This window comes from Idiotropiscis lumnitzeri, chromosome 12, assembly GCF_059441095.1.
Source record: "Idiotropiscis lumnitzeri isolate Australia: NSW breed Sydney's pygmy pipehorse chromosome 12, RoL_Ilum_1.0, whole genome shotgun sequence".
NCBI classification, from domain to species: Eukaryota; Metazoa; Chordata; class Actinopteri; order Syngnathiformes; family Syngnathidae; genus Idiotropiscis; species Idiotropiscis lumnitzeri.
This window is the reverse complement of record NC_142402.1, coordinates 11,200,866-11,214,510: the sequence shown is the minus strand read 5'-3', so window position 1 is coordinate 11,214,510 and position 13,645 is coordinate 11,200,866. Positions and strand designations below refer to the sequence as shown.

At 38.3% G+C, this 13,645-nt stretch overlaps 2 protein-coding genes across 2 annotated transcripts; one reads left to right on the top strand and one right to left on the bottom strand.

The window, feature by feature from the left end:
• The first annotated feature begins 917 nt into the window (after positions 1–917).
• Positions 918–4,706, top strand: cib3 (calcium and integrin binding family member 3). The gene is made up of 6 exons (XM_088311642.1): positions 918–968; positions 1,519–1,553; positions 1,648–1,759; positions 2,480–2,627; positions 3,046–3,241; positions 4,685–4,706. The coding sequence occupies exons 1-6, from the start codon at positions 918–920 to the stop codon at positions 4,704–4,706; spliced, it is 564 nt and encodes a 187-aa protein (XP_088167768.1).
• Positions 4,707–7,598: 2,892 nt separating this feature from the next.
• Positions 7,599–12,858, bottom strand: LOC148325904 (ras-related protein Rab-8A-like). The gene is made up of 8 exons (XM_088311272.1): positions 12,636–12,858; positions 12,189–12,249; positions 11,684–11,744; positions 10,281–10,358; positions 9,925–10,014; positions 8,902–8,967; positions 8,773–8,823; positions 7,599–8,135 (listed from the first exon to the last, which is right to left on the bottom strand). The coding sequence occupies exons 1-8, from the start codon at positions 12,757–12,759 to the stop codon at positions 8,046–8,048; spliced, it is 621 nt and encodes a 206-aa protein (XP_088167398.1). The 5' UTR covers positions 12,760–12,858; the 3' UTR covers positions 7,599–8,045.
• Positions 12,859–13,645: the final 787 nt, after the last annotated feature.

The window sequence follows — 13,645 nt, the reverse complement described above, 5'->3', positions numbered from 1 at the left end:
ATGAAAATTATTTAAAATATAAATATATAATTAAATAAAAAAATAATTGTTCAAATATTTCGAAAAAAAATACTTGTTTTTAAAAAAAATTTTTACAACAAATATTCATTTTTTAAAAACTAAAATATTGACTATACAAATTTTAACTGTTCTTCATTTGTTTGTTTTTTACTGTATAGTGGGCTAGGGTTCGCAATGAATTTCTGTAATTTTAGTGGAGCCCCACATAAAAGATTAGACGGAATGATAATATAACACAGCAGTTATATCAATACCTTAACGACCGTAATCCAACCAGTTTCGGAATTTAGGTACAGTCGATCCTGCAACGTGAATCTCCCTTTTCAACTTTCATAGTAGTGTAAAAAGAACTTTACCACATTAGGATCTAATATCGGCTCATGCCTTGTGGCGACTGACTTTTCACCATCAGCATCAATAACCTCAACTTCACTGACTTTATGGTCCCTAAAATAGAAACTGGACGCTTATGGATTTAATGCGACTCAACAACTGAGACATTTGGTTCAATAATATAGCTGGTGACTTGGCACTGTGCACAGCTAGGTAGCCTTGAAAGGGGCGTCTGAGTGGAGCGTAACCCGAGCGTCGGCGGAGGCGTCGGCCCTGGAGTGGCACCAAAGGAGCGTTTGATAGCTTTTGGCACGATGCTGGACGGCAGCCCTTGTTCGCTTACAAAAGGAGCTGCCAGTCACATCGGAGGAGAAACCATGTTATTAAGGGCCACCAAATGGGGGCCCCGAGGCGGCCCGACACCTGATCTGCCCCCTCCATCCCGCTTCGCCTCCCTGCGGCCCTGGCGCGCTTTTGTCCCGCCATTTCATATCTGCCAGTGCCCACCTGGTGCCATACAACGTCGACGATGGAACCCAGGTTGGGCGTCCAGGTGCTCCGACATGGGGAATAAGCAGACTGTCTTCACTGCAAGGCAGCTGGATGCCTACCAGGTCAGTGTAGCCGGCGCGCAGATTCAGAGAAACACATTTTAACATCCCTTTTAAAGAGTTTTTCCTTTTACCAGAAAAACAAAACAACAAAAAAATAGGGGAATATTTGAAAGGGAAAAATTCACAATAATGTTGTGGCTATATCAGTCGAACGGAAAATGTTCATGTTACAGCATAATCTGTAGCATGTTCAATCATCCAAAACCTAAACACAAAATTTAAAATAAAATATAGTCAAAGAAAACATACATAAGACTATTAGAAATATGTTTTGACATTGATATGCTATGTAGTCTATCTATATTTTACAGTGGTATTTTTCTTCTAGTCAAAAAACAAAATCTTTTGTTTTGGGTGTGGATGCTGAAACTGATTAATGGCATTTGCATTCATTTCTATGGTAAAATGATTTTGACTTTGTCAGCATGATCACAAAATGAATTATAAGTAAACTTGGAAAAAAAAAAATCAGTGAACCCCATGCTGCTTCACCAAGTTAGACAGCATCATGTTTTTAGTAGCAACCCGTGACGTTACGACTTCTTTCCAGGACTGTACATACTTTACAAGAAAAGAAATTCTCAGGTGAGTAAAGGTTGGCTGCTATTCTCAATCATAATGTTCATCTCGACTGATAACAGCAGAGTAACATGTAGCTGGTGTATGGTACCGGTTTCAGACTCTTTCACCGCTATCACGATCTGGCGCCACAACTTGTTCCACTTGACTACACCGAGCAGCCAGATGTGAAGCTACCATATGAGCTGATTGGCAGCATGCCCGAATTGAAGGTAGCCAGACGCACTCGCTGCAACCCCGCCGTCCCTCCGTCTGCCTTCATAATTAATGACTAATTTATCCACAGAATTCTTTGAAAAGAACGCCTGTCACTTGACCCCTTTCAAAAATCAAAGAATACGACTGGCGCACATTAGCCACTCAATGACGGGCGGGCATTCGCCACTCAATGTGAAGGAACAGGCCCTGTATGTGCTATTGTAATTGATTTCACTAGCTTGTGTGTTTCGATTTAATATTAGCGTAATGCGACCGAGACAATTAGCATCTCAACATTAGTAAAATGCACGTTTTTTTCCCAACTGAGGCTCGCTGCGACCACTAGCTTAGAGGGTTGTAATTGTAACATATGGCATTTATGCTAATTATTGCACGTTAGCATTAGCCTTAGAATACCAGACTGAAGGATAATCCATGTGGCTGTTTTGAATACACAGTGTGTAATCGTCTTTATATTTAGTTTGACAGGAATGTTCAACCGAGAGTGTCAATAAGCAGCTTGAAGCCTCTTTTTTTTTTAGGAATATTTATTTATTCTATCCGACACATTTCTAGTATTTGAAGTGTGCACTTGAATGACAGAGCAAAAAAGCAAAAAGCCGCCTCACATCTCCAATAACTTGAAAGTCGGGTCAAGGCACCACTGTACTGTAAAAAGAAACCGTGATTGGGACAACGATAATGGCGTAAAGTAGCATTGTCTGGCTGTCCAGGACAACCCATTCCGCCAAAGGATCGCTGAGGTTTTCTCTGAGGACGGCCACGGAAACATGACGCTGGACGACTTCCTGGACATGTTCTCAGTTCTGAGTGAGATGGCGCCGCGGGATCTCAAGGCTTACTATGCTTTTAAGATTTATGGTAAACTACTGAGGGGGACATAACGTGAAAAACTGACTTTTTAAATGGTTGCAGATTTTTTTTATGAAATTAGACAACCATGTAATTATTTTGAGAGGTCTATTTATGAAAATGTGACATTGTGCATTTTGATGGATGGATGGAACAGTGGGACTAATTTACATAATAATCACCCATACAGTAATTTTTGTCAAGACTGCAGATATAGCCACTGATTTTAAGTGGCTGATAGACTTACATGGAAACAATATTATAACAAAATCTGACCTGATAACCCGCCCTACTTTCACACTGAGTGCAGTGTGAAATGGGATTTAGAGGCTTAATTCATCTCACATTTAGCTTATTTTCACCAGTAAGATGCAGTTGCAACAGATGTTAACCTGTACAACTTTGTGGCACCGTTCTTTTTGGGAAGATTTCAACAACGACGACTTTATTTGCAAGTCGGACCTGGAGAAGACATTGAACAAACTTACGCGCAACGAGCTGACCGAGGACGAAGTGCGCATGGTGTGCGAGAAGGTGCTAGACGAGGCCGACATGGACAATGATGGCCGGCTGTCACTGGAGGACTTTCAGCACATGATTGTCCGGGCACCGGACTTCCTCAGGTGGGTATGGCTGAAATATTACGATGTACAGTGAACTAAACTCACTTCACAATAGCAGCAGTTTGGCAAATAGTAAACAACTCTTGGGAAAAATAGACGCTTCTGGCTGTGTAATGCCACTCCCAGTTGAAATTTACTGTCAAACAAAAAAACTAAAAGAATTTACTTGGCTTATTTAAAACAAGCTTATAGTTTAGCATTCAGTCAACTCGCTTAATGATAACACTAACAAATAATGGGAAACACATTTATAACACTTTCAGCTGATATTTGAACAAAAAAAGTGCAGCAACACATTTAGACATTCATTATAACAGTGCAAAGTTGTATTTTATATCCTCTTCGAGGAGCTGTGACATCTATACTGTACGGACTTCCGTGTACAAAATCGACGTCTGTCTGATATTGTTCCTTGATGGCCAAGGTGCACAGTGGATCTGCGCGATATGACCCAAAATTCACATCACTGTATCATTTGCATCCTTTCATGGAAAACAGTAGATATCATGATAGAAAATTCATTTTAAAAATATCTAATTGAAAATGATTTAATTTCTGAATAGGTTAATTATATACTCAATTAGAAATGCCTTACTGGTAAAAATAAGAAAAGAAATAGCGATTAAACAAATTGTTATTGTGCACATTTCAAGTCAGAATTAAATGTTTTCACTCCCGGGTGCAAAATTGTGCAAACAAAAAGTAATACCGCTGATATATTTAATGAAAAGCACAACTGGCTTTCGGTTGAATTTAATTAGCCTTTATCGATTCTATTTACAACTATAGTAAAAAGCAAGTCAATTGGAGTCGATTAATCAGCTCTTAAACATCAAATCAGCACTCAAAATGAATAAACTTTTCCGATAGAATGGATTGGCTAATTAAAGCACGGATAATATTTTAGGTTTCTATTTTGTGCAGTGTACGTTTTGTACAAATTTCTTCTCTGGCATACTACTTTTCAATTTCCTGCTTTCACTATTGCTGCTGAAACAATGCAAAATTCTCCAATGCGGGATTAATAAATGCTCTTCTATTTTAACTATTTATCATGTAACAAATACACTTTAATCTTTTGGGCCCCCTCCTCTCAGCTTGAGTGTCTTCAGTGTGTTATTCTGCGAGGTGATACACGGATTGGGCATTTCTGTCACACTGAGCAACACGCACGGAATAGATCACAAAGACAATCAACATGCATTAACGTGATAGGACGGTTGGGTCCTTCAGTCCAAATTTATACCTTATATTGAATATACCATCTATACCATGCAACCACAGTGGGCAGCAGCAGAAAGTAACATGTTTTCCAAAGGAATACAAAGTCCTGCTAAGAAAAAAAAAAGGTTCTTTTCATAAATTTGTTCTATCAATTACATGACTGACTTAATGTACTTCAGATGCGTAATTTTACTCCATTATCTCATTTTGTGTCCACAGCACCTTCCACATAAGAATATAAGGAAAGGGATTTTAAAATACTGACAAATGTCGGAAGTGGAGTTGGATCTCTGCTTGAGGATGTTTCAGATTGAACATTTATTTTCCAAGTTACACCTTACTATAAAAGAAAGCTGGACCAGAAGGTTCTTCAGCGGATTTCGTTGGTCCAGTTGTTTTGGAAGGGGTTAAGGTCAATTCCTGCAACACAAATTGCCTTGGCTGACTTTCCACTAACTTTCGGCCAGGCGTAAATAATGAAGCATTAAGTTTGATTTTTTTTATTGTTCAAAAAAAAGTAGACATCTCTAAAAACGGCAGATACACATCTTCACACTGGAAGTAGAAAGTACAGTACAAGAAGATCTCTCAATAGAATATTCACTATGTCATATACTTCAAAATGTATGAAATGTATGTGAAAATATGACAATGTCAGATTTGAAGACAAAGCCAAAAAAAATGGTCATATTTAGCCTGTTCACACAGGATATGCGGCTCATAAGACACGCAAATATTGTGTCTCAACAAGTATAAGACTAAAACACCTGTAAGAGCAGAGACATTATCCAAGGAGTATTAGAGCCACATCAGTAAAAAAGACCATTCTGACACAATAATTAAGTCTTTTTTTATGAAAATAAATTTAGATTTTTTTTTCCAAGTCAGAAAGTTGCGTTTTGTGGATAAAAACCTCGAAGGTTGTTTTGTTAATTAGCTGAAAAGATTGGAATGCAGGGAGCCTACAATGTTGAACTTTGTCATATTGCCATTATGTGAAATACTGTTTTTTTTTTGTCTTTCTGCCATAACATCAACATTGAAACAAAGGCTTGAAATATATCACTTTGTGTGTGGTGAACTAATACATACAAGTTTAGCTTTTTGAGACAAAACATTGAAAAGGTCTTTCTCTCAATATTCTATTATTTTGGCACCCACCTGTATGCATAAGGGAGGTAGGTGTTATTTTTCTGCACTTGGGTCGCCATCCACGCATTCTACTGAACTTTTGAGTGACGTGTAAGTGAGCGTCTGAAAATGTGCAAATAAATGGCTATTTAACTGGCTACAACTTTAGCAACTCTGGTGTCCAGCGACAGTGTTAGAGTGTTGAATAAAGGTAGCGACTGTTTAGTTCCTCCCTCTATCCACAGTAGATGTTTTCCAATTTGTTTTGCTGTACAAAAAAAAGGTGAGTGATTAAACCCATAAAAAGTGAACCGTGATAGTGAGGGATGACTATATATATTATATTTTTTTTTCAATGTGGCTTTAATACTCGTGTAGAAAAACAAAAAATAGCAGCGTTACTGGGTTGGATTGCATTTTAACACCAAGTACGTGCTTCTTCAAAATACTAAGTCTGACTGGGATTGTTTTTGAACAGGAACAGTACTTTTGCCTTTAAATTTTATTTTGTTTTTATTTATTTATTTATATTACAAATAATACTGTAGAAAAAAAAAAAGAACTTTGAATAAATAGATGAAACAGGAATCAAGATAAGCTTGTCAGTCAAATACTGCCCTAGAACTATTAAAACCCCTTATAAGACGCCAAGGATATATGTAATGGAGTTTATGTTAAAGTGCGAGGAGAGCTGAAGAGGGGTTCAAAATGTTGCCAGAAACGTCATATTAGCTTGACACCGTATCAAATCAGAAAACATCAAGTTAGAACATTTATACAACTGGGAATATTTCTCCCCCCCGGAAAAGTGGGACTTTACTGCATTTCTAAAGATAAATTACTCACTGCCATTGACAGCTATCGAAGTCAAAGATCCATTATTTTAACTGAACAAGCAGCGAGCGGTCCAAGCAATGGGCCCCTACCCAGGCTGTCAAAATCGCCATTTTCCAATAGGTCCATTTTTTGACATGGTCATTTTCCAACTTTGGAGGTAGCAATTGCCTCTAATCTGCAAAAGCGCACACAGTCGCAGCACTGTCTAAAAAGCACAGGCACATACATAGTCTGTTACAGCTCAGATGTGGGATATCTCCGTGTGAAAGAGAACATTGTTAAATATGCTAGTGGAAGGACATTATCACATCTTCTCCCCACCTCCAGTAGTATAAATCTGTTGATATGTACTGATTTCTACATGTTTACCCTTTATGTCCATTTTTTTTTTTTTTTGCTTTGAGTCTTGGTGGGTGGGATGGGGAGTTTTTATCGCTTGTCTGCTTCCTTTATTGTCCATGTCGTCAGTTCTGAAAATCTTTAAATAAAGTCAGAATTTTAGAAGAAATGCATTTGAGGGCTGAATTTCCATAACACTCCAGAGGATGGGACCAAATGTCATTTGTCTTGGTCAAACTGGCTTTGTGTGCTGTATTTTATTTTTTTAAATAAGGTGGTTGCTACCAACGTATAGGATGACCCCAAAATTGTATGGTTCAAAGCAAAATGGCAGACTTTCTGTGTATTTTTGGGCATTGAATTTCGAGACTTTCTTTGTGGGTGTAGTCATACAGACAATGGATAACAAATGTCAAACTGGCTTTAAGGGATGAATTTTCAAAACATTGCTAACAAATACACATTTTCAACAAAATCACCCAAAAATGCCATTCTCTAACATTGCAGACTGCCTCTCAGTTAGATACTTTTTTAGAATCCCACTTATAACAAAAATACAAACCAAATTTCACATTAGTATGTAAAACTGGCGTAGGGGGTAGAACTTATAAAACACTGCTACCAAATGTATTTTTTTAGCAACATGTTTGTGGACCGACATGACACCCAAATTTCACAAAGTGAAAATGGCTTTGAAACCTAAAATTTGATTTAACCTCCTGTGCATTTTCGTGGATCTATTCAGAATAAACATGACTGTCAAATTCCACATAAGCCAGTTCCACTTCCTAAAGAGGCTGAATTTTCAAAGCACTGCCACCAAAAGTACTTTTTCACCAAAACGACTCTAACCACAATGTCAAACTTGTTGTGTATTCGTCAATGACTTCAAACCTGCTTTATACTCAACAGCTAAATATCGCTGTCTGCCTGAGGTTCAAGCTTGTCAGTTTCTGGCTTGGAATGTATAAAAAAAACAACAACTAAAATAACACCTTTGATGACCTGGTGAAGTATGGAAAAGGAAAAAAAAAAAACAGCAGTACAAGCCTGTTATTTGTGCGACATCTCGTTGTTGTCCTCCTCCGAGCGCCCCTCCCAGACGTCAGAGATCTCCTGTAAACGACGATTGTCCAGCTGGAAGCACTCAGAAGAAGCGGTTTTGCTTTAGTGCGGACTGCTATGGAGGAGAAGAAACGAAAGGAAGTGCTCCCAAGCAAGCAGTCTTATTTGGGCTCGAGCAGGTTCTTCGGTAAAAAGGCCTCGGCGGTCCTCAAAGGAGGCTGCAGTGGAAGAAGCTGCTCTTTTTCCGTGGCTCTAGAATCTTCACTCCTTGGCTGCTTCCCTGAGGTGTGTTCCCCTCCTTAGGTAACACAAATGTTCAACAGCTGGAATTTTTAGAAGGTTCTTGTGCCCTATTTTATCACATTTTTTCATCCACACCCTGATGGCGGTAACAGAACTTAAAAAAACAGAAGCTATTTTCACCCCAATGGCCTTTGGTCTATAATAGCGGATTCAGACTAAAATGTACTTTTTGTGCGTTTCCAATCTCCACAAGACAGCAATTATTCGGTATGTTTAGGTGAAACTGGGTTTGGGGGCAGCAAGTGTAATTTGTCTTTTAAGGACCTCTAGAAATGGCCAAAATAACCCGAAAATGGCAACTTTCAAAACAAATGCCAGGCTTATTGAGCATCGGGTCTTGAGACTTTCTTGTGGTTCTATTCAAGATAGACATGCCCACCAAATGACTTGTCTAAGTGAAAATGTCTTTGGGACCGTATTTGCATTCTATAGTTGTCTGATGCTCTTAAATGTACATAAATTACCATTTCAAATCAAAATGGCAGACTCCCTGTGTAACCTTAGGCAAAATGTCATTATTGTGGATTTTCTCATGTTAGGCGTGCCTACCAAATGTTGGTCTTGTACAAACCATCATGACAATCATGTTGGAAAACAATCAATCATTCCGTGCATCATAACGTTCTCCTTACCATTTTGGTGTCCATTTTGGACTTGATGTCCCTGGCGAGTGTCAAAAAGGCCTGCAAGTATACATGGAATCACATTTAAATGCAATACATGCATACAACTATTGTGGTCAAAGAAGTTTTGGAACTTACGCTCTCCACGTTGATGTTGGCCTTGGCGCTCGTCTCCATGAACTTAATGCCATACTCTAAAGCTAGCTACAAGGAAATTGCATGGAATCACATCAGGGTGAGTTCTAATAGAGCCTTCAAAACAATGCAAAAATAAAATAATACAATCTTGCTTTGAGATATAAGTTTAATTCGTCCTGTGACCATGCTGGTAACTCACCCGTCAACTTTCCACAAAAAAATGTTGTTTTTTTTTTTAAATAAGAAAATAAAAACAGCAATCTATAATATTGTACTTTATAAAATTCATAATTGAAAAGAATGTCAAGAATCACAGTCAGTGCATCATAATTTTATGCTGCAGTCCAAATATATGTGCTGCTCCTTCTGGTGTGCCCGCCCTGGCCACCAGGAGGCAGTAAAAACTGTACTGTCATGCAGACAAAGATTTGTAATTCTTCTACTGCTACTGTAAGTAACTCAGTAAGATGCTTTGATGATAAAGAATATATGCCCTTGAGTATTTTTATAGCTGCCTATACAAGTTACTGTACAATACAATAACATACAACTTTATTTACACAACACATTTCACAACAGCTGCAGTTGTAACAAAGCACTTTTCAAACAATCATCTGCTGCTTAAAGGGATCTAAAACCATGACTATTGATGACAACCATTAGCATGTCAATGGATTTGTTCATTGTATAATTAAGTATTAAGCTAGTGTTCCGTTCTTTAGGCAAATTATTTTTTCTTTGTTTTAAATACACACGTAATTCTGCTTTATATTTAGTTTGACCTTAAACTTCAAGTGGCAGTGGAATTAAAACAGTTTGAAGCCTCTTTGCCTAATTGATGAATTGTTTTTTTTCCAAATTTCTGTTTGTCAAGTGATTTGAGTACACAGCTATAACAATGCCGCTGTATCTTAAGTTTGCGCTCACACATCAAAGCTAACCATTGGCCAAATGACAACACTTGAAAGTCGGGTCACTTGTATCTCAAGGTACCACTGCATATTCTCTTAGGTTGTTTCTTACCTTTTCGCCCCTGTCTTTGGAAACCTGTCGCTTGTCATTGATGTCACATTTATTGCCGAGAACCATCTTCTCAACGTCAGATGACGCATGCTGGAACAAGAGTTAGGACAACATTCATTGTGAATAAAGTCAAATTTATTCAAACAATAGGTCATTAAAAGCAAGCAAAAAGTACATTTTGGGAGATTTTTTTTTCTTGGGGTTACAAGATTAAATCCCCAATTAATGGGAAAATGTTTTGGGAAATTCTAAATTCCTACACAATAGAACAAGAATCATGTACTTTTTCAAGAAGAAAATAATTAAGTGCTATTCCAAACCAAAAGCATGAGTGAGAATGGAAAGGTCATGGATACCTCTTCTATGTTCCTTATCCAGTTCTTGATATTCTCAAAAGACTTCTCATTGGTGATGTCATAGACAAGCATAATTCCCTGTACAGAAAGGTGCCAAAGGTTATTGAAGCTCAAAAACAAACGCTGCATTTACGTTTAAAGTTACTCCTTTTCTCCCCAATTTAAAAAAGTTGGCAGTGATCGATACTTATACCCCATATCAGAATACAATGCTAATATGTCATGGCTTCGATACTGTAGTGCGTGCCCACAGCGTTCACCGCGCGCACTCTGCAAACAGCGCAGTCTACCAGACAGAAATTGCGACCCCGCTTGCACTTCTATGTTTTACAGCTGCTAAGCGTGGCCAGTTTGGCGGCAGCAGTCTTGTTCATTTTAATGAAAATATTTTTATGCCTTTTTACAGTATTTGTCAGTCTGTTAACTGCATGTATTTGAAAACGATTTGAGTATTATCTTGGGTAATGGGTATTGACATTGAGTTTGAACTTTTAGTATCGTGACAAGTCTATGTCACAGTGGCCTAATGAAACTGTCTGCGTCCGCCCTCATACTGAACATTCATCAGTTTGCAGTTGGGAGTTCACATGCGTGAGAACGGGGGCTTGAAGACAGAAATGCAGAAGTTTGTATACGGTTGTTTGTGTGCGTCTGCTTGCATGTCATAAATAATCGTCAAATGCCATATATTTTTACCACACACCACTTCATATTGTACAGTACTGTAGTTCCCCTTTTCGGCCGCGACGCATGCTGAGCAGCAGCACTCCATATGAGGATTGCAACACTCATCTACAGTGTGAAGAAGAAGCATGACTTCTCACTGGCCGCCAGTTTGTAAGCCGGTATTAAATATCACAAAAAGTAAAAACGCCCTCAACCTCACCTCAACTTGCCCTGTTAGAGGAATTTGCTGAATATATTTCCACTGAAGACATCTCCAAAGAAATCTTCAGCAACAATAAAAAATTCTGCTGCTCACAAACTATAATTGCGGTCGAAATAGACATAAACTTTGCTCGAAAGGTAAGTTACAATACAGTACTACTGTGGCACTTATTGACATAATTACACACATGGATTTAATAGTTGAGGGGTGTGTTTAGGATGAGGTGGTTTTGGATGCCTGACTTCTACTTGAAGTTTTGGCAAAGCGATGTTAATTTGTTTTTTTTGACACACCTATAAAGATGTCCTTTATTAGTCCCACAATGGGGAAATTTGAGATTGCATCTAGCACCATGCTACAGTATTTCTTTAATGACCTAAATTTTAAACTTACAATTTGTTCTGATTTTCATACAATTGAGCTTACAAACAGCCTATTGGGTAACCCATTGCATTTGTAAAGACATCTTATGCTTTCATATTCAATAATATGTCCCACTTGAACACATACTGACCATGGCTCCTCTGTAGTAGGCTGTCGTGATTGTTCGGAAGCGCTCCTGACCGGCTGTATCCCTGTGTAGAAGAACAATATCAAAATGAATGCTTTATGTGTTACTGACACGAGCCAAGGTGCGCATTTTACATTAGAAAAATGTCACAAAAAGCAAGGCACGGTGAAATAATGATAACCTCGTCAGAATTCACTCATTATTGGTGTAAAACGTGAGCCTGTTCAAATGAACACGCAACTAGTGGATTAAAGCCATTGAATTATATATAACTATAGGTCACTGGCATAGATACATGAACATTAACGCATTATTTGTAGTAAATAAATAATTCGTAGGCAAATTAAATGGAAGTAGACAATTTCCCTCATCACATATACACTATAGTGCGTAGTAGAACGTGTAAGATTACGTTGCAGTAAAAACATACATGAGCAAAGACAGGAACTGAGACCAATTATTCTCGACGAAATAATAAGATGCATGAGTATCAGAAGACTCAACTTACCATATCTGCAACTTGATCTTCTTGCCGTCGAGCTCTATTGTCCGTATCTTGAAATCTATGCCTGGAGGGACGATAGTACACGTCAATCTTAGCAGATAGTTCGCTCACTATTCTAACACGACAGTCACAAACTATGTTATTAACAGTATAGAAATGTCACACGTATGAGGGATATAGGACGACAAAATTATTCCGTGTCTGACGTTTGCGTTAGCGTCGACAGCTAATCGTAGCTAAACACGCGCTGGCTCGATAGCAGCTAGTTGCAAATAGCAACGCTAACCACCAGGGAATGTTTTGTCTAACGGAGCTCCTAGGAAATATCCCCATAAGGCAAACTAGTGACAGCTCATCAATTGTCAATGTCACATAGCGTAATTAGCCTGCCAGCAAATAGACCAAACCGCTAGGCGCACTATTCATTGCTTCAATCAACTTTATACATACCTATGGTCGATATGAACGTAGAATTGAAGGCGTCCTCGGAGAACCTGAACAGGACGCACGTCTTTCCAACCCCGGAGTCACCAATTAAAAGCAGTTTAAACAAATAGTCGTACGTCTTCGCCATACTTGTTGATATTGAGTGCGGAAGTGGCGCGCCCGGCAAAGCACAGATTCGTCGATTGCGTCATAGAAAAACAACAGCGACCCCTGTAAGGTTTAGCGGATAACTGCAGTTTATGGACCACTGGACGAGGAGGACGTTTTTACTTGAAACCAAAAACAACTCAACTCAGTGGCACACACACTTGGCTAAAGTACAGTACTCACACTTTGTACCTAAGTAGAAGATTCAATTCGTTTATTAGAGTACATAAAAAGAAAGTACAACCTCTGAAATTACAATTATTTGCAATACCCAGTTTGATTACTCGACACAACGATAACCGCGCACAATTTCATTTCCCTCTAAATATATTTCACGTTTTTTTGTCAGATTAGATTGAGATTTTATTTGTAATGGCAGAACGTTAGGCCAATAGGCACAACGCATTTGCCATGACTCTTTCTTAGATTCACCATGAAATTATTTTCCTAAAGGCTCTGGATGGGAATTATTTTCTCTAAATTTGTTGCTCTAATGTTCATTGACACTGGTTCTGTCTTCTAAATCCTCAGGATATCAATCATTTAATCAAAATGTCATTAACTTCACCTCTCGCCTTATCTATTTTTAGGTTGCATCATCATTTGCGTGGTTTGAAAAAAAGCCAATTTTTATGGGTAGAGCCTTGAGAGGGTAATTGAATATATATATAGATTTGTAATTTATTGTACAAATAATCTCTCTAGGGCAGGGGTGGGCAAACTTTTTGATTGGTGAGCCACAATGGGTTGTAAAAATTGCCAGAGGGGCCAGACCAGGAGCAGATGGATGAAGTGTTTTGGTAACTCATCGGTGAAAAAAAAAATAAATAATAATTTTAAATGAAAGATAACAAAAGCATAACAAC

What these genes read in the sequence shown, in the direction of transcription:
- cib3 (XM_088311642.1), top strand. Translation starts at nt 918, where the DNA reads ATGGGGAATAAGCAGACTGTCTTCACTGCAAGGCAGCTGGATGCCTAC. An exon ending in ACAAGAAAAGAAATTCTCAG is followed by an intron (nt 1,554 to 1,647) that starts GTGAGTAAAGGT and finishes TACCGGTTTCAG; the next exon opens with ACTCTTTCACCGCTATCACG. An exon ending in CTATGCTTTTAAGATTTATG is followed by an intron (nt 2,628 to 3,045) that starts GTAAACTACTGA and finishes CTTTTTGGGAAG; the next exon opens with ATTTCAACAACGACGACTTT.
- LOC148325904 (XM_088311272.1), bottom strand. Translation starts at nt 12,759, where the DNA reads ATGGCGAAGACGTACGACTATTTGTTTAAACTGCTTTTAATTGGTGAC. An exon ending in GGATAAGGAACATAGAAGAG is followed by an intron (nt 10,015 to 10,280) that starts GTATCCATGACC and finishes CTCTTGTTCCAG; the next exon opens with CATGCGTCATCTGACGTTGA. An exon ending in CCAAAGACAGGGGCGAAAAG is followed by an intron (nt 8,968 to 9,924) that starts GTAAGAAACAAC and finishes ATTTCCTTGTAG; the next exon opens with CTAGCTTTAGAGTATGGCAT.